The following is a 23,385-nucleotide window of genomic DNA, read 5'->3' as shown; positions in this document are numbered from 1 at the left end:
TGGACAATGGGTGTGGGTATCTGGCGGCGAAGCTTGGGCATTTGGCGTTTTCGTGGGTGGCGAAGATGTCTATCTGTGGATGCCCCCACATTTGAAAGTACGGGTGAAGAACTTGCGGGTGAAGCTCCCACTCGTGGATCTGTTGTGTCTGCCTGCTGAGTAGATCAGCCACTGTGTTCTGGACTCCTGGGACATGCTGAGCTAGGAGAAAGACTTTCTGGGGTATTGCCCATCTCCATATGCTCTGTGCTAGTTGAGAGAGCTGTGGAGAGTGTGTGCCGCCTTGTTTTTGAATATAATACATGGCTGTCATGTGGTCTGTGCGGATCAGGACTGCCTTGCCTGAAATTTGGGTTTGAAAAGATTTTAGGGCCAAGAAGATTGCTAGTAGCTCCAGATGGTTGTTATGGAGTAACTTTTGTTGAGGTGTCCACTTGACCTGTGTGGAGAGATGTAGTAGATGAGCTCCCCAGCCAGAGAGCGATGCGTCCGTTGTCAGTACTATTTGAGGAACAGGGTCCAGGAACGGTCGACCTTTGGAAAGGTTTGTGGTGTTCCACCACTGCAGAGAGCGATGGGTGCAACCGTCTACCAACACCAGATCTGTTAATTGACCCTGGGCCTGGTTCCATTGTTGCGCTAAGCACTCTTGGAGAGGACGCATCTGGAGTCTTGCGTGAGGTACTATGAAGATGCAAGAGGCCATCATCCCTATTAGTTTAATAAACACTCGAGCTGGAAGAGAGTGTTGTGCTATGAATTTTGTGTGTAGAGCTTGAATGCTTGCAATCCTGGCAGGATTGGGATAGGCTAGCGCTCTTGAGGTGTCTAAGGTGGCACCAAGGTATTGTTTTATGTGTGATGGGTGTAGATGGGACTTCTGGTGGTTTACTGTGAAGCCCAGTTGGTGGAGTAGTTGAATCGTGGTGGATGTGTGTTGTACACACTGATTGTATGACCTGGCTTTTATCAGCCAGTCGTCTAAGTATGGGAAGACGTGAATGTGTTGTCTTCGCAAATGTGCTGCCACCACTGCTAGGCACTTGGTGAATACCCTTGGCGCTGTTGTGACTCCAAACGGGAGCACTTTGAATTGGTAGTGTTGTCCGTCCACTACAAATCTGAGGTACTTCCGGTGAGCTTTGTGCACTGGAATGTGGAAATCAGCGTCTTTTAGGTCTAAAGTGGTCAAAAAGTCGTTTTGGGAGAGGAGCAGAAGTGCCTGCTGAAGCGTCACCATATGAAAATGGTCTGAGTGTATGTATGTGTTTAGGGGCCGGAGATCTAGGATGTGTCGCAGAGTCTGGTCCCTTTTTGGTATGAGGAAATATAGGGAGTTGACTCCCATATTTTGTTGGTTGGTAGGAACGGGTTCTATTGCCTGTTTCTGTAGGAGGGAGATTACCTCCTGCTTTAGGAGTATTAGATGTTCTTGTGACATTGGGCGCTGCCTGGGTGGAATGTTTGGGGGGGGGTAGATATTAGTTCTAGGCAGTAGCCTGACCGAATTATCTGTGTTACCCAATTGTCTGAGGTGATGGTAGCCCAGACAGGAAGGAAATGTTGGAGTCTGCCCCCGACCGGAGTGGAATGGTCTGGGGGGAGCGGGGGGAAGTCATTGTGTAGGCGGTGTGGCAGAGCGGGCGTTGTTTGTTTTGCCTCTGCCTTTATTATTGTTACCCCTATAGCCGCCTCTTTGATAACCCCTTGTGAAGGTGGACTGAGTAGGGGATTTGTATGAAGTGGACGCGGTGTCTGAGGAGTAGCCTCTAGACGTACTTCGAAAGGAGCGTCTAGGAGGGTGTGACTGTAAGGCTCCCATGGATTTTGCCGTATCCGTATCCTTCTTCATTTTTTCTAGGGCCTCATCCACTTTTGGGCCACATCGATGTTCCTGGTCAAAGGGATGGTTAAGGATGGAGGCTTGTACCTCCGGTTTAAACCCTGATATTCTTAGCCAAGCATGGCGACGGAGGAGGACGCTGGTATTGATGGCCCTGGAAGCTGTGTCTGCTGTATCTAGGGCACAACGTATGGAGGTGTTAGTAATAGTCTTACCCTCCTGAATTAGTTTGTTGGCCCTAGCTTTATATTTTTCAGGGAGGTGGTGCATTATGCTTTCTAACTCGTCATAATGTACCCTGTCATATCTGGCCAATAGCGCTTGAGTATTGGCGATACGCCACATATTAGCTGCTTGTGACGCAGTACGCTTTCCTGATGCGTCCAGTAGTTTTGACTCTTTGTCAGGTGGTGGTGCTTCGCCTGACGCCTCGGAATTTGCCCTTTTACGTGCAGTGGATACCACTAGAGAATCTAGTGGCGCTGGCCCTCTGATGTAGGAGGGATCTGTGGGGGCAGCTTTGTATTTTTTTTCAATGCGCGGGTTAATGACGCTGGCCCTAACTGGGTCCTTAAAAACTTCTGGCGCATGATTTACCACTCCTTTGAGCATAGGCAATATGGAGGTAGACCTATGTGTGGTGTCGAATGTGTCGAGGAGGAAATCTTCCTCCACGGGGTCGGTATGCAAGTCTACCCCGTGATAGTGTGCCGCCCTTTGCAGTAGATGGTGGAACCCCAATGAGTCTTCCGGTGGAGATGGTCTGGAGGGGTAAAGATCATCTTGTGGGACGTTGGGGATATCAGGGATATTGTAATCGTCCCATGGGTCTGGGGATCCTGTAGGGGTGGGGTCCCCTGTGGGTAGGTCCTGGGGCACATCCCCTATGTCATCATATGGGTTCCCGTGATCATCATCGTGTGGAGAAGGGGTGGGAGAACGATGAGGTTGGGGTGGAGAAGGCGGAGGGGATGGAGGTGGGGAAGGTGGAAGAGGTGGGGAAGGTATTCTGAACGGAGAGGTAGCAGAGTCCTTCCTCTTTGGAGGTGGAGGTGGAGCAGGCTTTTCCAAATGTCTCTTTTTGGTAGAGAGTGTCAAATGTCCAGTTTTTGGATCCTTGGTGAGTGTTTTTTGCCAGGGATCCGGTGTAAATAGGTCCGGTGAGGCTGGTCGGTCCGTCGGCGCCGTTGGCTTTTTAGGCTTTTCTGTGCCGGTTCGTTGTTTGGAACCCGGTCTGGGAACCTCCGGACGCTTGGTCGCCGCCAAGATGGGTTTCGGCCTCGAAGTGTCGGTGCCGGTGGCCTTGTGTGCTTTGGTCAGCACCGAAGGTGGTGTCTGTGCCAAAGAGCTGGGTTTCAACCCAGAGTGCTTCGGTGCGGGGCTCGGTGTCGATATGGAGGTCGGCTTCTTTTTCGGTGCCGAAGCATGTTTATCGGCACCGACGGTAGGCTGGCTCGAGCCCAAGCCGCCTGAAGGCTTGCTTGGCTTCTTTACCGGGCCAGAAGGTGCGGTGTTGGAAGCAGTGTCCTTGGTCTTGCCTAGGCCCGGAGGCGAAGTTGTGACCGGAGCCTTTTTCGGTGCCGGCAGGGGTGTGTGGGGGGGGATCAATACTCACGACCCTCTGCGCTGGGGTGATGTCCTCCACATCTGAGTCGTCGGCTTCGGAAGCACTGACGAGGCCCTCGTCGGTGTAACGCTCTGGAGCGTCGATGCCTTCTCCGAAGAGGTCATCCGGAATCGTCGTCGAGGAGTGTGCCATAGTTCTTCTGGCTCTTCGGTCCCGAATAGTCTTTTTGGACAGGAAGGACTTACACGCCGGACAGTCTCGAGCCTCGTGTTCAGGGGAGAGGCAGAGATTGCATACCTCGTGGAGATCGGTGTGGGGAAATTTGGACCCACACCGAGGGCACTTTTTAAATGGAGTCCTTTCCATTAGCCAGGACCGGAGCTTGGAGAGGCCCGAAGGCCGATGAGAAGTCGCGTCGAGTGGGGGAGATCGCGATCGAAACAATACCGCGATTTGGGGTGAGGATTGCGCGTCGATCGTCGGACTGGAAGCTGTTCGGAACCGGAGCGCGAAGATTACATTCGAGCCCGATGGCGGAAAAAAACAATCTGAGGATGGAGCCGAAGCCCATGCGCAATACGATCCAAAGGAGGAGTCACCGACCTCGTGACTTGCAAACATCCAGATGGCGATCTATGCACAAGTGTGTAATCTGCAGCTCATATGCCTCGAACATGTCATTTTGGTCTAGAAGAATAGTAATTTAAAATCCCCTTTAAAGGTAAAGTAAAAAATCTGAAGATGCCACTTTTAGAAAGTTGGCATTTTCTTGTCCGAACCATATGGTGTGCTGGGACACAACTGAGATTAGCATGGCAGTTGGCCATTGTGTGTTCCTCCCAGACAGTAAGACAAAGGGGGACTGTTAGCAGGATAGGCCACCCTGCCATGATGTGTGGGAAGAGCTGTTCATTGCCCCACTTATATTTCAAAGGAACTGTCTCAGCACAATTACAAAGAACTTCAAACTGCCTTTTGCCACCCCAGACTCCTTGGAGCCTGGGAAGGGAGGAATGAAATTCCAGAACAATCTGTGACAGGAAAACTCTAGAAGGTTCTTCCACTTCAAAGCTGGGACCGAGTATAATAAAACAACCCTCAGACCCACTCTTTAGTTTACTCTTGGACCTGCAGAGGACCCTCAGAAGGACTGCCTTGTAGTTCAGGGGACTGCTGTGCTACTTGACGCTTGCTTTGTACTTCAGAGGACTGCCATGCTGCTTTTGCACTGCCTTGTACTCTTTGCCCTGCTGCTAGAGGTCTGCCTTGCTGGCTGATCCCAGGACTACCAGAGTGACTCCAAGGAAGGACACTTGAAAGCACTGCTAAATGTGTCGAAAAAGGCAAAAACCAAAACTTGGAACTTAATACGTTTTCCATCAAAAAGTGATCTGAGAACCAACAGGAGACTGGGACCAACCTGCTTGTCGATCTGCCAAAGGTACATTGCCGGTCGGACTGACTTTGCGGTAGCTCCAGCTACGTTTTTCTTCAAAAGAGGCAAATCCTGTTAAGTGGCTCCTCTTCAGAAATGTAATTTGTCTCCTGAAGCCTTTGTCAGTTACCACCTGCAGCTTCATCCCCATGGAGATTTTTGACTTCCAAAAAAGGGGCTAAGTGAGAACGTAGGAATCTTCACTGCAACTTCATCCAGTGGTTCCCCAAGAATGCCACCTCCTCCTCTGACACCTCCAGCTGTCTTGCACCGCTGAAATTTACCTTCTCAGATTTTTTTGCTCATAAAATTCTTCTAAGTCTGAAGGTAAGCAGAGAGCTGGCCCAATCCAAGTCATGTATCCGAACCATGCTCCAACGCGGTCAGCCATAAATTTCGACTTTGCCCAGTTCTCATGTGACTAGATGTCTGCGGTTGGCACCAGCTGTCACTAAAAACTTGAAAAATCATGACTCCAGTTTTACTGATTGTATTCTAGTTGTTCTGGTGTCAAATTATTTATTACATTATTCTCTATTTTACTAAAGTGGTATGGAATTTTTCTTGTGTTGTGTTTTCACTTTATTACTGTTCGATTGTTGCATAAATTCTTAACACATTGCCTCGAAGTTAAGCCTGACTGCTTTTGTGCCAAACTAACAGAGGGTTAAGCACAGGATAATTTAATGACTTTTGTGGTTCATCCTGACCGTGATTGTGGTTTCTGCATGAGAAGGGTTTTCACATCCTCAACCAAAAACCCAATTCTCTACAACAACTATTTAAGGGGGGAGTGGCTTGGACTTGGAAGATGGTGGACGGGTGAGCCTGTTGCTCGGCACCGGCCCGACTTTAATCCTTATTCACCTGGATGGTAAAAAGGGTGTGCGCAATCCCGGGGCAAATATTAGAGTACTGTGCCCCCTGCCCATCGACTATAGGCATGTAGTGGCGGCCTCTGCGAAGTCTGGCCCTAGAATTTGGGCTGTAACCGTCACTGTTCCTGCACAACATGACGTCGGCGAGCTGGTGCTAAAACTAGATGACTGAAACGGACATCGGGGATCAGTTGGAGAACACTCGCTGGGTGGGTCCCCTGGACCCTCGACCCTACTGATGACGCATATTGGGGGACGTGGTGATCGGGCCGTTCATGGCCTGCCCAGCACTGGGAGAGATCAGGGCCTATATTGGGGTGCGGTATCCCTTGGCTGCAGGAACGGAGAAGACCTTCTGTGGTGCCCCCTTGCATGTAATGGCAACTTCCGGGTTCGGCGACGCGGGCAGGTTGAATAACCTCCAGGGGATATCTGTGTAGGAACGAATGTGTTTCTCCCCCTGTGGACGCGCCATGCACCTGATGAGGAGCTCTTTTTAACATAAATTGGTGACCCCCTCTTAAATCAATACATAAGGTAGGGGCGCCTATTAAGGGTTGACCAACATATTTGTTCTCACCCTTGTTTTTCTCACCACACTGTAGATAGTTTTTTCGAGCACACTTCACTTCATTATAGGTCCTGACGAAGCGCCACGAGATCCTCCTGACTCAATGCGCGCGAAACATGTTGACCATAAGAGTCGAGCGTAGCTAGCCACTCATCCGTTGTGAGCATATATAGCTTTTACGCCACTCACTTCCCTTTTTAATAGGTGGTTGACTGAGCCAATAAACTTTAAATTCAGATTAACCAACCTTTTTAATCACTTACATCTACACTCCCGGGCCCTCACACGCATGCACCATACGGCAGGGAACAAAAGATCTCCGACAAAGAGCCCCTGTATGGGTGCCCGTCGGGTATTGCACCGCCGACCCGACGAGGAGCAGAACCCAGATGATGAAGCATGACACCTAGCTTGCTGGGTGTGTGAGGGTTTTAGTTCCACCCTGAAGGGATTCCCTTCCCTTGTGCACTTATTTTCACTAGGTTGAAGTCTGAATTGGAATATTTTATTCCCTGTCGACTTCCTGTCCTGTAGGAACTACACATCTCTTGTTGACACATGTAATGGCAACTGTCATGGGAGAAGAAGCGCTCTGGAACCCGGATTGGAGTCTATGCCTCCCAGCGGGGGCAGTGTGAAGCCTGAGACTGCCGGACACGGCCCCCTTGATGGAGAAGTGCTGGTTTGCGATTTGTGCTGGGCCTTAGCAGCAAACTGCACATGAAGCAGATAGACCTGGGGGCCTTAAGACACAACAGGGGGGCAGTCATCCCCCCGCCGCTTGCCTGGAGACTAAAAAACGCAGCAAGCATGGTTGGGATTGACTGCGGCCACTGGGCCTGGCAGCTGCACATGTGGGCTGAGCCTGATGGCAGAGAGTAGGGGGCCTCCACATATTTGCCCACTGAAGTTGCCCATACCTGCAGGGTGCCACAGGGGTTTAGGAGGCTGGTGTTGCGCAAAACGCGGCTGGCTCAGAGGTGTGGACGGCGGTGGTGGTTAGGGCCTGGATCGGGGACCACCGTGTTCGGTGTGTGAGGAGATGTGCGGCTGGGTCTGAGACCCTGGGATTGCGAGGAGCCATCAGTTTATCTGGAGACTGCCTTGCCAATGGAAGCTACTACTGTGGAGGAGGCGTCTTTCTTCCAGTTGTAATGGGAACATGGGCTGAGGACTGGCCCTGAGGACTGTGATAGGGTTGTGGCAGATGCTTCTCTTGGGACAAAGTAGATACTACTGTAATGTATCCCTGATTGAGGGAAGGAACGCCGGGCCTGAAGGGCTGGGAATGCCTAAGACACAGAGCGCACTGGGGTGTGATCGGTGCAGCGTGGGAGGTCGGGCCTAGGTTAGGGCCAGTGAGTAAGCTGTGCGAAGTGGCGTGCAGCTGAGTCCTGGATCAGTGGGCTGTGAGTGACGACTGGCTGGTTGGGTACAAGGAGTGCATACCGCTGCCTGATGAAGAGATTCATGGCGGTCGCCCTTTAGGCTTCAGTGGGCCTGAGGACACGGATGTGGGTGGAGGATTTGCTGCCTGTTGGCAGCCACAGAGCTATGCTTTATCAGGCGACTATCACGACCTGACTTCTCCTCTGTGCGGGGACCGGTGGTACCAGGGTGCACTGCATACTTGTAGATGGTTGCCTCTGGAGTTGTCTAACCCATCAACCTCAAGAGATTTTTGCGACTGGTCCCTCTCTGGGCTTTGCGCTTTGCCAGACAATGCCATGGGTGAACAAACATAAACAAGGGACAGCACAACAGCCTTCCCTTCCCCCCTAATGGTCGAAGGAGGATGAAGATGCCACTGGCAATTTGATTCAATCACACTTTTGCCTGTCCAGTTCAAAATGAACTCAGTTAATGGACTGGGTGAAGGAACCCAACAATACTGGCAGCAGTACCAGTTGACTAGTGAAAGTTGCAGCATGTCCTCTACTGGCACCGGCAAGGATGCAAACTCAAGCAGCTCTTTTATTGGCATCTTTAGTTTAAGCCATTCTAGAGCTTCCAGTTTGATAGAAGGGAGCAGTTCTAAACGTGAAACACCTTTAGTAAAGCAGACTACTCCCTCTTTATTTAATGGCTCTGCCTCTTTTTATTCCTCCATAGTCTTATTTAGAGGGAATGGATGCTGTAAAGTTTTGGGCGGGACATCCGAGGCAGATAGTAAGCTTTCTTCTTGTATTTATTATTATTCAATGATATACTTGGGGGGCTCTCCCGCGTTTATGAGGAATATAGACTTTTTCATTTCTTCTTGTAGATATTTCTGGGGAATCCTCTCTTCGATGGAATGCCAGTGTCTCTTGCGCCTCAAATTAAAAAATAATGCTCAGTTAAGTGTTGATTTCTTCACACCTAATTCCTTGTTTTACGGATAGGGGATGAAGGACTTTCACCCCTAGTAAAATACCATCACCAGTGATACAGAAAAGGAAAAAACAATTCACTCTCGAACAGCACTAGGTGACTCTTTATGGTTTATCGCCTTCTATCAATTAGCATTATGAGGCTTGATTCCCCCCCTCCTGCCGACTAAGTGCCGCATACGGGCACATACCGGAGACAGCCACACACCTCCAGGAACGCGGTGGGACACTTCGTCCTGCAGCTGGTCTCCGTGTGGGTTTTGGGAAAGCTGGCTCGTCTCAGGTTCTGCTGGCTGTGTGAGGCTTTCTCCTGCTCCAGGTAGTTCTCCTCCTGTGTGTTCTCCCGGGTTGTCTCTGTGGCATTTCTCTGACGAAAGCTGGTCTCCTACGAATCTTCCTGATGAGCTACAGCTGAAAGTGTCCCGAACGCGCCCCTCAGTCTCTGGGCTTCTGGGATATTCAATGGAACAGCTTGCGGCCGCCCTGATTGGTCCATGTGTTCCCCTTGCGTCCTTGCCGACATTCCCCTTCTTAAAGGGGTCAGAATCCGTGAGAGGATTTCCTGTTTTTGAAAATGAAGCGAAGTTAGCAGGGGGCTCCAAATACAGGAGAGGGGTGACATAAGGTGGCAATGGTAAGTCCTCCTCTGCCACCTGAGAGTCATGGGTGTTGTTCGTGACATCACGACAGATGCGCACTCAGGTTGTCTGAAATCTCTAGAAATTGAAGTTCTACCTCACAGACCTCCAATAACTCCTCAAATAACTAAATTTGGTCTGATAGCCAGTATCTTCATCAAAAAGTGATTGCAGAAGAATGATGGCTTGACAAGGAAGAGTTTTCTAAGCTGCCCAACAAAGTTGGTCCTAATGTTTAAGTGGTCTTCATCAACAAAATGGCCAATTGACTTAGCTACTACTTGACACTAAAGGAAGGGTAGAGGTTCTTAACATTGAGGAAAAGGATGGAGGTCAGAATCCCTAGGGGTTGGCCAGGGGTCAAAGTTGAGTTGGTTGACCGAGGAAATCATGATGGTCCTTAATGAGGTCACTAAAGATCTCTTTGTTGTCATAATAATGACATTCATTAAAGTAAAGATTATCAACAATGTGAAAGAAGAGAACTTTGACCAAGATAGTGCTTCACAACTACTTGGCTATGTGCAATCAAGGGATCAATATTAGAGGAGTGTACTTCACAAAAGAAAAAGAAGATGCTGAAGGGACCATGGACAACAAAGGTCATGAACACGTTAATATCAGAAATCTCATAATACCAACGTTTCAGTATGTTCATCTTCTAAAGGTTTACACAGAGGTAGAGGCTCTTCACACACTAGTGAAACTTAACACAAGAAAACTTCTCTTGGTCCTTCTCACAGTTTAAGTTGCCTCACTATCTTTTTTCTTTTCCCTTTCCTTTGAATGTGACTTAAGCATTAAGTGAGCCCAAATGTGACCTACCTGTCACTGAAGAGGGGAATTGGATACTCTGTATCTCAACCTCAATGGAGCATAGACAGGAGTCTTTATTCACAAAATACATCAGCCTTCAAGTTCTTGAGGAGCAGTATTGCCATATGCTGCAATCTTAAACATTGTGATGTGAATGTAGACCTCATACGGACTCCCCTTCCAAATTGCTCTTCTGTTTTCTCTTCTAACAGCACTTAAAAAGACATGCTTTGCCATGCTATCAATATAGACAGACAGGCACAAAGATACATCCAATGGATAGGTCTGCTCCCAAAAATTTAGATAGCAAACTGGCGGGATTTGTTTCTTAAAGTAACAAATACTGCAAACAGCTGCTGTGAAAAGAAAGCTTGTAATGAAGAAAAACTCTTTCTTACTTGTATATGTATTAAATAAGAAGTGAAGAGTGCTTATATGAAGGTCACCCTCACTCGACATGAATCTGAGATGGCCTCCATGGGTGGGAACTGACACCTAGCAAATAACTGACTCAAAAAATGTCAATGGGCTGTAGCTTTAAATGTTATTTTAATGCTGCTGTTAAAAATTACTGATAAATTGTATTCCAAGGATTCCAGGCCTGATGACGGTGATGTGAATTCATGACAGATCCACGGTTAAAAAATAGCTCTTAAACTCTTGCTTTATAAATTTCGGATCCAAAATGTAAATACATTTTTTAAATGTTGCAAACATCAAAATTATTGCCTAGTTCACTTGATGATTTGGTTTCTAGGTCTGGATTTGTTGAGTAACACCAGAGGGAAGCTATAATTCTTCAAAAGCTGAGAAATGTGTTGCATGATCTTCTATACTGACACATTCCTTTAATTGTTCTGGATTGTTAACATTTACTGAATTTAATAGAATGTTCAATATATACTGCTAAATCCCCTATTGCGCTAATTAGTATCCCCAAATTTGTAGAACTCAGTACGGATTATATTTGGTTGCATTGACGTTTTTGTTGACATTTCTGTAGGTTTAGGGTTAGTGTAATATTTTGTCCAGGGTGCTTAGTTGCTTAGACTTCATTTGAAAGCTAATTGCATTCGCTGAATGTTATCACTGTAATCTAGACCAGTTAACATAACATGGTACAGTGCATGTTGTTCTTTTATAAAGCAACCCTTTACGCTCACCCCCAAAATCCACTGTTACTAAATTAGGGATTTTTAACTGGATACCTTTATTTCCCTTAAGTTACTTGAATCTCTTTTGGTTGCTGCAGAACCTGGACTGACATTGTTATGATTGTGCTCCTGGGGTGGGCCCAGTTTGTCCGCAGTTGCTATTTTACAGCAATCAGAAGTCACTTCCAATGAAACTTAGACTTACCTGCATTAGACTAATTATCTCCTCTAGGAGAAGCAAGGAGTACTTAGCAATAGTAATGCTTAAATACATTCTCATACTGAAAGTTTGATCTTTCAATTGGTACATTAATAACAAGCAGACAAATAAAACCATACCACAGAGATACAAATTTATCACCAAAACTACTTAGGATTTCCAAAATGAAGCAAAAACCCAGATCACTTTGTCAAAGGAGACCAGACTTCTAAAAGCAATGGTTATCCTAATGAGTCAGTAGTTACAATCGTTTTAATCACCTACTCTAATTTGGGAGTCGCTTTGGTGAAAAATTCATTGTAAAGCTGGTGTTCATCCTGGCACACATGGACCATAAAAGCACAGCCACTTCGTACCTGTATAAAACAGACAAATGGCAGCAATTAATTTAATAATGCAAGTCATCTGAAACTCAGGAAGCATTCATTTATCTCTGAATTTATAAACATGTTTTTGGTATATCATTTAAATGCTACAATAATGGCCTCTTGCCTTCAGCAAAAGTCAAACAATTTGCACTTTGTAAAAACACCATATGGATATGTATGAAGAAAAGGTTACTTATAGTCGTAGTTCTGCATTGTAAGAATCTTCAAGCCATAAAGCAGAGTCTGGTGGCTTAGTGGACTAATGCTTCCACTGTAGGGGTCTGTTGTTCGACCTTATGGTCACGGGTTCAACTCCGGGGGGTACACTAAGCCTTTCATCAGTCTGAGATCGATAAAATGAGTACCATTGAGTTGAGTAACAATAAAACATCTGTTATTTAGCGCCAAGATATCCTTGGGTGAACGTGTGCTTTACAAATATACATGCAAAAGACACACAATTGATGGACGGAATGCAGAACATATCAAAACATTCACCCCCAGTCAAGAGATCTGGGTTAAATCCATCATTCTTTTGGTCACCATGCCACCCCAGTTTAGACCTGGTCATATGCAAATCAGTCTTGACCCTGCGCCTCATGGGAACAGTCCAGCATGAACTGCCAAGCCAAGTCCTCCCTGGACCAGAAACAAGCATCCTAGGATCGATTTCAGGGTTTCATCCCTCATCAGCCAGGATAGCTTGAATCCAGTGGCACGGTGAAATATACATGTCATGCTTTATTATGAACACTGGAATCATTCCCCATTGCGTGTAAAATTCGGAGCTCTTTTTCATTGATGTTTTTTCCATTAAACTAACACACAGGTTGTCAGAGCAGTGCCCTGAAATTGCCTTATCAGAAGCTCAATGTTTTCTTAGAAATAGACTCCGGATCTCAAAACAGTTTCAAGCCTGCATTAAAGCATCTGATGTGCAAGAAAGGGCGAAAATGTATAATGAGAAGGAAAAAATGCAGCCACATGGGTTTATATACTGAAAGCTGTGAAATAAGTTTCCTTTCTCCCCTAACCATGATGCACTGTACTGGCAGTTGTCTCAAAGAGCCAGTTCTGTTTTTCTGGCTCCTGTGAGCTGGATTTCAAAGTGCATGTGAGGTTTCACCCCTCTCTCTTTTTGACAAAAAAAAGTGAGGGCAATTCTTTGCTTTCATTTGACGCCTTCAACATTGTCAAGTGAAGTGGTTCTTCCTGTTTTCTGACAGGATGATTCTTCAAAATCGCCTTCTTTATGAGAAGTGTGCCTACTGTGAGAGGAAGAAGGCTGTCTCTCATTCTTTCAATTTGTATGAATCTGTTGGCCTCGTAAGTGGTCAAAGACTGACACATGTTAACAAGCATTTGCAATGCAATAGGTCTCGCATTTATGCAAGTTTAAGCTATAGGCATTGAAAACGACAATGCCTTTATTTATGTTTTAAAAACCAAAAGATAAATAAAAGGCATTGTCAGTTACAATGCCAATAGACAATGCCTTTTATTTATGTTTTAAAAACCAAAACATAAATAAAAGGCATTGTCAGTTACAATGCCAATAGCTTAAACTCGCGTAAATGCAAGACCCATTGCATTGCAAATGCTTGTTAGCTCTTGCTGGCACGCAGCTTTTAGCAGTCTGTTGCGACGACTCATTGTGAACAATACCAATACTTAAAGTGGGCTTTGGATCAACCCACTGCTTACCATTGGTTGAGTTACTTGTCAGTATCACTTGCTTGTATCTTGTTCTATGGCTTTCCTTCCTATTCTTGTGTTTATCAATCTGCTAGTGGCATCTTTTTTTTTTTACCCTCCTTTCGATTGAACTGCTGGTATATCCGAACAGTTCCACATAAGGGAACTGCTTTTTTAGGTTTTGCTTGCCAGTTGCCACACAGCTTTTATACATTTTTGTGAAAGACCCATTGTGAACCTTAAGCAAAATTTTGGTTGGATGACTTGTATTATTGCACTGCTCATATTCAGGGAACTACTTTTTGTCTTGCATGGGGTGAGCAAACAGTAGGAATTGCTAAATATCTCAAAATCTACACTCTGTATAGAGAAGTCTGTTTTTAATAACACTTTCTACATTTTTCAAAACAATTTAACCGATGTACCGTTAAATGGGACAGGTTCTGCTTTATTTATGCGCATGTCTTTTTAAATACACAGAAGCTGTACTAGTTGTCCTTTTAAAAAGCACACACTGCGCTTGATCTATCCTGGATACTTATTTAAATGTTCAATAACGATCATTCTTCACCATTGATCCTCTACCCCACATACATAATAGAGTCGGCATTATGTATCCGGATTCCTTGTTAAATGCTGCATTTTTTAGGCAGAGTGCGTTTTACTAGTGCCCCAACGACATTTTGTTGACCTTAAATAAATCCTAGGCATTTTATTTAAATGCGCTCAGTGCCCGGTTAAACCACATTTTGTTGCATAGTTTTATTTAAGACGTTCAGAAATCCTCACGTGATATACATAAATTAGTAAAAAATTTGGATTTTGCAATGCATTTCGACCGCATTCCCTGCTTTTTGTGCGGGCCATGGAAGAAAATAACCCTGGGCAATATCTTATTAAAAATCAAGCCCAGGCTGCACTTTCTGTACAAAAATGTACATTTTTCTGTGACCGAGAATCCTCAACATTGCAAAGTCAAACAGTGGGAAGATTGGGATGAAATGAGGAAGGGGCCCTTTACACACCTGAGACCTGCTGCATATATTAGGCATTGTGGGGCCAATAAACAGGTAAGGCTCGCCAATCCCGTTTGAGGATGGCCTGGAATTGCCCTAAATGTCAGTTTCCTTCGGATGAGGGGTCACCCAAATGACATGAAGCAGGGTGGGTGGGGGTAGGTTCCACCTTTACCTCCTATATGAGCTATCAGCACACCGGCCGCCAGGATGCCTACAATGAAGGAAGGGCCTTTTGAACTAGTAGGGCCACGGATATGCCTTTCACAACTAGCAGAGTTTGTATAGATGCATCGGGCCGCAGTGTGGTTTGCACTCCGCTGCCAGGGTTTAACCCCTTCCATGCCCATGACGGAACGGTTCCGTCATGAGCATCGGTTGCGCTGTGCTCATGACGGAACCGTTCCGTCATGGCCCCGCCCGCGCTCGAACCCTTCAGCACCGCGGGGGAATTCCCGCCGCGCTGAAGGGGTTAAGGATCCCCTTGGCCCCGTGTTGCCCTCCTGTCACAGAGGGTGCTCGCACCTCAGGTGCCATAGATTTCCTCCTACAGTTTAACACTACAGCCTCCGTGCAGCCCCTCAAGTCAGAATCTGCAACTACAGTGTGCACTCCCTTACAGTCGGAGATTGCGGCCTCTGTGCAGAGTGCACCCCCTGCAGTCAGAATCTGCTACTACAGTGTGCGCTCCCTTACAGTCGGAGATTGCGGCCTCTGTGCAGAGTGCACCCCCTGCAGTCAGAATCTGCAATTACAGTGTGAACTCCCTTACAGTCGGAGATCGCGGCCTCTGTGCAGAGTGCACCCCCTGCAGTCAGAATCTGCTACTACAGTGTGCGCTCCCTTACAGTCGGAGATTGCGGCCTCTGTGCAGAGTGCACCCCCTGCAGTCAGAATCTGCAATTACAGTGTGAACTGCCTTACAGTCGGAGATTGCTGCCTCTGTGCGAAGTGCACCCCAGCAGTCAGAGACTGCAACCATCGTGTGCACAGTGCACTCCGTTACAGTCGAAGGCTGCGGCCTCTGTGCAGAGTGCACCCCCTGCAGTCAGAGACTGCAACTACCGCGTGCACTCCCTTACAATGGAAGGCTGTGGCCTCTGTGCAGAGTGCATCCCCTGTCGCAAGGGACTGAAACCATCGCTTGCACTCCCTTAGAGTCGAACACTGTAGCCTCTATGTAGAGTGCAATCTCCTGCAGTCAGAGATTGCAACCACAGCATGCAATCCCTTAACAGGCCTGGTACCAGTGCCTGCATCCATATGTAAAGCGTGCACTATGCGATCGGGGCCTGCAGCCCTTGCACCCCACCTGGCAGAGCGGCAACCTTCCAGTGCCAAGTGCACCAAGACTGCTGTAATTCTGGAGTTCCCCGGGCAATTCGTAACCCCTGTGTAATGTGTACTACTCCACAGAGGACAGTATGCACTTTTCCGCCTGTGATAGCCAGCATTGCGTGTTGTGTGCCCTTCTACAATGTCGGAGCCTTCAGCATTGCTAAAGCATCAGTTTCTGCAGCCTCCTGTGCAGTGTGAAGTCCTGTTGCATTATGCACTTCTGCTGCCAGCGCCTGTAGCCACCCGCTATACATTATGCACTTCTGCTGCCTGTAGCCACGCGCTATAAATTATGCACCTATGCTGTCAGTGCCTTTACCACGGTACATTATGCACTCCTGCTGTCAGAGGTTGCAACTCTGGGGGACTTCACTCTTCGAGAGCCTGCCTCCTCGGCCTTTAACTGCCCCACCCCCCCTTTCATACCCTATGCCTTTGAACCCCACCCCAAATCTCAACCTCTCCCATGCACCTGTACCCCCGCGCCTGTGGTCTGTAGCCCACAGTCGCCCTGTGCCACAGCTCCTTTAATTTTATTTGAGTTAATATGACGCTGGGCTCACGTTCCCGCGAGACAACGGGTGCCTGGTACGGCCCCGGGCCTGCAGTGGCATGGGGCATGGCGGAATGGTCGCTCCTGGGCCCACTGAGGCGGTGTAAATCGAGGTTGTGTGGTGTGAGCAGAGAGGGGTGTGGTTGGGGGTTTCTATGGAGACCCCCTTTTCCGCCTGGCTGGCGCATCTTCGAAGTCTATTTAGCCACAGAATGGGTTCTTGTCTCCGGAGCCGGCCTCAATAGGGGCGCAATGTGAAACAAGCATTGACATAGCCAAAAGGTCTCGCCTTTGGGACCGTATAAGTGTTTAGCCATGCAACAGTTGATGTTGTTGCACCAAGGATATTGTGCTGCATAACTAAATACTTATAAGGTCCCAAAAGCGAGACCTATTAGCTATGCCGGGATAGCCTGTAGTGCTTTTCAGTGACACAGCAGGAAAACTTGGTAGCCCTATCTTAATCTAAGCTTATCCTGTCCAGAGATACAGGCGAGCTGGACTCAGACCCCAGTCAAGGCAATCTTCTGTAAATGCCATAAAAACGAAATATTGTTTTATTCTCTGTGATAATGCCATTAACTCCTTTGATCAAAATATTTTGACTGCGTTAAAGTCCCCCAAAACGCATACATAACATGCTCCCATTCTGAGGCAGCAGAGCCAACCCCTGTTTGAGGTCATTAAAAAGAGGCAGCCCTGGACTCAAAATGTATACATGTCATTGCTGTGGCCCTGCTCCCCTGCGCCTGTTCCTGCAGCACAATATGGTGTTTTAGTGGAGTACGAACAGATAGCGGATAATTATTTTTTAATGAAGTGTGCACTTGATTGCTTGCAGCACTGCGCAAGTGTCCGCTTTAAATAATGATTTGAACACCTCGAGCACTTGACAGAAGGTGACGTGTTGACAAACATGCGGATTACAGGTTATGTCGAATCCGGTCCCGTTAGCTTTTTACGTGTGCATCTGAGAAAGGCGGGTGCCGGTATCGGCCCGCCGCAGATATGGCGGGGCACCGCCCCCCCCTCGCCTGTTCGCCCGGCCCAGCGCGTCCACCGCGTCAGAGTGACGCGGTGGGCGCGTCGCGGCTGGGATTGGGTGGCGGCGGGGAACCCTTGGCCCGGAGGCAATTAAGGTGCTTCCGGGTCAAGGGGGCGGCAGGGGACAGGCCAGTTAGAACTGGCCTGCCCCCAGTACTAGGATAAAAGGCCGGGGAGCACGGGACGTGGTCTCTTGGTCCCGCGCTCTCAGGCATCCGGACGCAGCCCCTGGTAGGCAGCTAACTATTTGTTTGGCGTGGCTAATTGATAAGGATCTGACACCGGTTAGCGACCTTGCCGTAGGCTCAAATAGGATACGCAGTAATTAATGTATGATTATGTCCAGATGTTAGATTCGGATAGAAAAACTATGTATTAGAGATAGTTTAAGGTTAGCCATCTGATATCTGTGCATATGAATTGTAATCAAATGTCGTGTTATGTTTCTGCGTATAATTGTGTAAATATTGTTTATTTCAAAATTTTTAATTTTGTTTTTATATTTTAATAAATACGGCCGGGGGTTGTACGACCCCCGCCTCCAAAAAGTATTTACCTTCTCTTGTTCCTCATTAGAAATGTGGTTTACGCGCAGGGGGAGGGGGAAATTCGGTAGTCCCAGACCATATCAGCTTGTGCTTGCAGTTAACATAGTGTGTGCTCAAGCCAGTGTTTTCTAAAAGCGACATCAAATCACATGTTTTTACAAGGCACATTGGCAGAAGAGAATCCCGCTTTCACACTATAGAGGCGAACGTGCGTAATGTGTATTTAAAACTGAAGCCAGCAATTAGCCTTTGACCAGAAAGATGGGTGGCGGGGGGTCTGGAGCTCACAGCGCCCTGCCTCCACCGGGACTTCCGCCCATGACATAATGATGTATCCTGTGCTCTCAGCTCTGTCCTCATGCGGGTATGTACCGGCGTCGACACTGCGTACGTACATTAGGAAGAAGACGGTTATTGCATGCATTCAGAGGAATCATGTATTCGATTTAAATTGATGACATGCATTGAACTAAATTAAAAACAGCGATCGCCGTACGCGTTACATTTAGGGCTTGGTTAGGGGTAATTAATAATAGTAATACAATGTGATTTAAAACATTAAATTGAAGAAAAGGTCTGTAAATTAAAAAGCATGTAACATTCACGGTTATAAATAAAACAATTGCGTATCAATTAAAAAATGAAAATAAGTTGAGGTGGGTAAGTGGTTGAGGTGGCGTTAAAAAGTGCCTGGAGGCTGTGGAGATGGGATGATGAACGGGCTGGGGATACAGCAACTGGTACAGATTTCAAAGGCTGCCTGGCTCCCAGTCGATAGAGTGGCTTACGTAAGCACTTGAGGTGAATGTAGGTAAAACAGAGCATATTTGTTTTGCACTTTTAAAGTGCATTTCCTTTGGGGCAGTTAATACTAGGTGCAGTTAATACTAGGTGCTAATTTAATAAATAATGCTATTTGTTTAATTTACAATGAAAAATGAGGAAATACTGAATGAGCCTTCAGCTTTTGAAGGTGTAAACTTGCAGGTTTAGCTGATAAGTGCGAATCCTTTGACCAATCTCACCAGAATGGTAATGCCTCAGTGCACCGACTGCATCACACAGCGCAGCCTAGAAGAGAGAGGCGAGCTGTGAGAACTCCCTTAATGTGTCCGTACTGAGGCGCTTTAAGACCCTTGTGCTGTCAATCTCAGCAGCGAGAGGAAGGGGAACTGCGGTAGAGGGTAGGCGCGATGTGTCAGTAGTAGGCAGGAATCCTTACTGCAAGCTGAGTGACTTTGTAAGAACTCTTTAGATAACTAACAAGCCTGGCCTTAATTCCTCTGAAAGGGGAAAAAACAAGAAACAAAAACGCGAGCACCATCTGTTTCCAATTAACGCCAACGCGATAATTGGAAACAGATGGCATTAATGCTCACTCCCTAGGCTATGGAACAAACAAGGCGGGACAATTACCCGCCTTGGACCAATTGTGTGCTGTGTTTTTAAAAAAACGCACGCACAGGCCAATTGCGGCTAATAAAAACAAGCATTTGTAATGTCATCGGTCTCGCCTTTGGGACCTTATATGCCTTTAGCTATGCAGCACATTCGCCTGGGTGCTGAAACATCTATGGTTCTTTAACATGGTACGATCCGGGAAATTAGGCTACTTTTTTTAAGGAGTGCCTAATTGTGATCCCAATACGACCCTGTTGTTAGCCCACTCAGAAAACTGTGGTGAGTGAATGCACCTTATTCAGAAATGTCTGCGTATCCTGCAGCACACAAATTCCAATCCCAATAAGACAGCTCAATAGGGAATGCATATGGGGAATGCGTATGATACATACTAACAACAGATTCTAGGCACAAAAATAGACCTGTAGGTTAATGCACTTACTACAGAGATCTGTGTGTTAATTGTTTCTCACACTTATCTTTTCTAGTTTGATAGCTCTAACCCTGCAATGCACTGATAAAAGTGGACCATTCTTTGACCAGCGATTAAAAGGTGTTTGAATGTAAACAATAGTTATCTAAGAAATCAACTAACAGGCACATGTATCAACGAAGACTTTTGCGATTCCTTAATTGCGATTATTAAGGAATCGCAATTAAGGAATTGCAAAAGCCTATGCATGTAGGAATAGCTATAAAAATAGCGATTCCTACACATTCCTTAATTGCGACTCGCATATTGCGAGTCGCAATTAAGGAATGCCGTCCCATTCATTCCTATGGGCCTCCAGGCCCATAGGAATGAATTGGAGATTGCATGAGCAATTTGCGAGTACCAGTAGGTACTCGCAAATTGCTCATGCAATTTCAAGGGTGTCAAAATGACACCCTATTGCACCCCTGAAATTGATCTGTGCACATATGTTGCACACACACATGCTCTAAGGGCATGTGTGTGCGCAACATGAAACTTTGAAAAAAGCACAAAAGTGCATTTTACAAAGTTTTTGCAAATTACCATGAAGTTCAACTTCATGGTAATTTGCTCCACCTAATAGCGAAATCGCTAATTTTTATACTTGAATGCATTGCATTTAAGGAATCTCAATTTGGGATTCCTTAAATGCAATCGCAATTTAAGTAATCGCAATTTTTGGCAAAAACCAGGAAATGTTATCCTATGGAGGAAAATCAAGTTATCGGTAAGTACGGTTGTAATCACTTTTCAGGGTCAGTGCTGGGCACCAAGATTCAGCACTGGGATCTCTCCTGATAAGAAGTGAGTAATTTTGTTTTCGTTGATCGGCTGATTTTTAGTGAATATTTTAAAGTTTCAAAACTCGACACTTCGAAGAATTTCCAAGTGAAACCAGTCAATGTTACCCTATGGAAAAAAAAGTGAGTTATCGGCTTTCAGGTAAGTACTCGACTGGCAGAGTTAAGGTTCTGGGCATAGACTCAGGGGTCTCCCAGGGTCAGGTAGGTAAAGTTGTTACACCCTCAGCGGCACAGGGGCAGCCGGGTGCAGAGAGAGTTAGGCCCAATGTTAGCCTATGGCGGGCAGGAGGCCTTTGGTTGGTGGCTGCTAGCAGGCAGGCCACGCGGCTGTAGGAGCTGGGCTCTTGGTCACTTACTCAGGGCAAATGGGGAAGTAGATTAGGATAGATGTTGCACTCCCAGGGGCACTCGGGCGGCTGGGTGCAGGGTGCTTTTGAGCCGTTGGGCACTCAATGGATTTCAATGGAGAAGCTACAAGACAAACAAAGGCTGCAAGTTCGGGGACGAAGATTCTTCAGGTGCGACCACCACTTCGAGAGGTAAGTTGGAAAGATGTAGGTTAGGTAGGCAACCAGGAGCTGGGCACAGGGGGCCAAACGGCACCGGGTGTAGGGGTGTCTTTTAGCGTCGGGAAATCTTACCCTCTGCTGGTCGCGGTTTGAGGGGTCCCTGGTTCTGAGGCTGCATGCATTGTCAGGAGCATCGAGGTGGGTCCTTGGGTGCTGGATTCTGGGTCGCAGTCGCCGGGGGGACGTCCTCGGGGTCTTTGTCCACTCAGGCACAGACCGGGCTTTGTGGGTGCAGAGTATGCAGGAGTCACGGTTCCTGGTTGGCACCAGGGGTTTGTTACCTGCTTTGTGTGCCATGTCTACTCTCTGTTTTGTTCTGCACCAAGACACTCAGCCTGCAAAGGCAGTGTGTATGTGTCAGGGTACAGGGCCTCTAAGGGTGGCACAATAAGTGCTGCAGCCCTTAGGGGTCTTCTCTGGTCACAGGGCCCTGGGTACCTAGGGTACCATTTATCAGGGGCTGACATGTGGCCAGAGATGCCAATTGGGTTTAGGCTTCATGCAGTTTTTAGGGAAGCAACACAGGCCCTGGGCAACTGATTGGCAGGAGCCCAAGGCACACTCAGTCAAAATACATCAGCAATTCAGCAAAACGTGGGGGCATACCATGCAAGAAAGATGGAACTTTCTGACACTGTGGAATCATGGGCCTCCTGGGGACGGATCACCCTGTCACACACCGGCGAAGTGCCCGCACTCAACACACCATCATGATTTGGGCCTAACTGGCATGAACTAGCCGCCTGCCTCTCCTGCGCATCATGGATCACCTGTGACCCGCCTGCCTAAAATCTGAGTTATGGACCGATAAAAGGAATGCACACACAATTAATACGAACATACCCTTTTATTTCCAGATAGGTATACCCTGAGACCCTGAACGCTTTCGCCCACCCAACATGGTACTACTGCATGCTATAACCAGGAGGGAGGACATGGGGAAGCCAAGATCTTGACAGACAGGCATACAGACAGGCATGCAGATCAGTGCCTCTGAACCGCTGATGATGATGGAGGGGAAGGTGATGGATCGGACACTATGCCACCCCCAATGCAAACACAATTTGGCAAGATGTTGATGGCAATCGCAGATACCAAAACCACACTGCAACAGGAAATCAGTGGAGTGTCTGTGGTGCTGGGACTGCTGAGGGCAGACCACAACAAATTAGCAAACCAGGTGAAGGCGGTGGATTTGGGGCTCACGGAGATACATGCAGTACAGCTTGATCTGGCCCGACAGGTCGCAACACTGAACAGACAAGGTCCGCTCGATGTACCAGTGTGCCAAAGACAGCAAAGTACGAGTGGTGGACCCCCCTCAGAGTACAGAGGGAGATGATCTAGTGGCCTACCTTGAGAACTGCTTGAGGTCTGTTATTGCACCAAACCACCTGACAACCTTCTTTGCACTTGAGTGCGCACACAGAGTCCCAGTCAGGCCACAAGCCCAGAGCAGGCTCCAGCACCGGGTGGGGGCCAAGCTTCTCTACTTCAGAGACCGTGACGTACTTTTGCAAAGAGCTAGGATGTGGAGCTCATACCAAGTTGGGAACAGACAGGTTTACCCGTTTCCAGACTACAACAAACTAACAGAGCATCGTACATGGAAGTGAAGAGAGTGCTGAGGGAGGAGGGACTGCAATACTCGCTCAGGTTTCCAGCCAAACTAAAGCATATTTAAGACGGAAACACTAACTTTAACTACTGTGAGGAGCCTCAGAAGGCATGGGACTGGCTAGAGGCCTACAGGGTTTGTTCGTCTCAATTGAGCTGCCATCGGGAGTCTCGGGAGAGCAAAAACAAGTGCAGACGTACAACCCGCAGACCCAGGAGAAGGAGTGCACTGCAAAAACCTACTAGAGCGCAGGCGAAGCAGGAGAGGGCTGAGGCAGTACCGGTGGCAGCAGATATTGCCTCGCAGACGGGGCTGGAGTCCGGACGCGACTCCCCATCTGGAAGTCAGGCCACGGACTCAGAACAAGAAAGCTCACTAGTGGACGGAGAGGACTCCCCATGGTGATCCCGCAGTCTGCTGAAGACCTGGTTCGATCTGCGGATGACATGAGTGGAGAGCTGCT

The 23,385-nt window shown here is 47.4% G+C and overlaps 1 protein-coding gene across 1 annotated transcript in view; it reads right to left on the bottom strand.

The window, feature by feature from the left end:
* COG3 (component of oligomeric golgi complex 3) overlaps positions 1 to 23,385 on the bottom strand; it is a 343,588-nt gene that overhangs the window by 172,585 nt on the left and 147,618 nt on the right. Inside the window, exon 11 of the mRNA XM_085621830.1 lies at positions 11,759 to 11,850. Coding sequence (XP_085477956.1) covers positions 11,759 to 11,850 — 92 coding nt within the window. The remainder of the gene's footprint in view (positions 1 to 11,758; positions 11,851 to 23,385) is intronic.

This window comes from Triturus cristatus, chromosome 8 (assembly GCF_964204655.1).
Source record: "Triturus cristatus chromosome 8, aTriCri1.1, whole genome shotgun sequence".
NCBI classification, from domain to species: Eukaryota; Metazoa; Chordata; class Amphibia; order Caudata; family Salamandridae; genus Triturus; species Triturus cristatus.
This window is presented reverse-complemented; position numbering and strand designations above follow the sequence as displayed.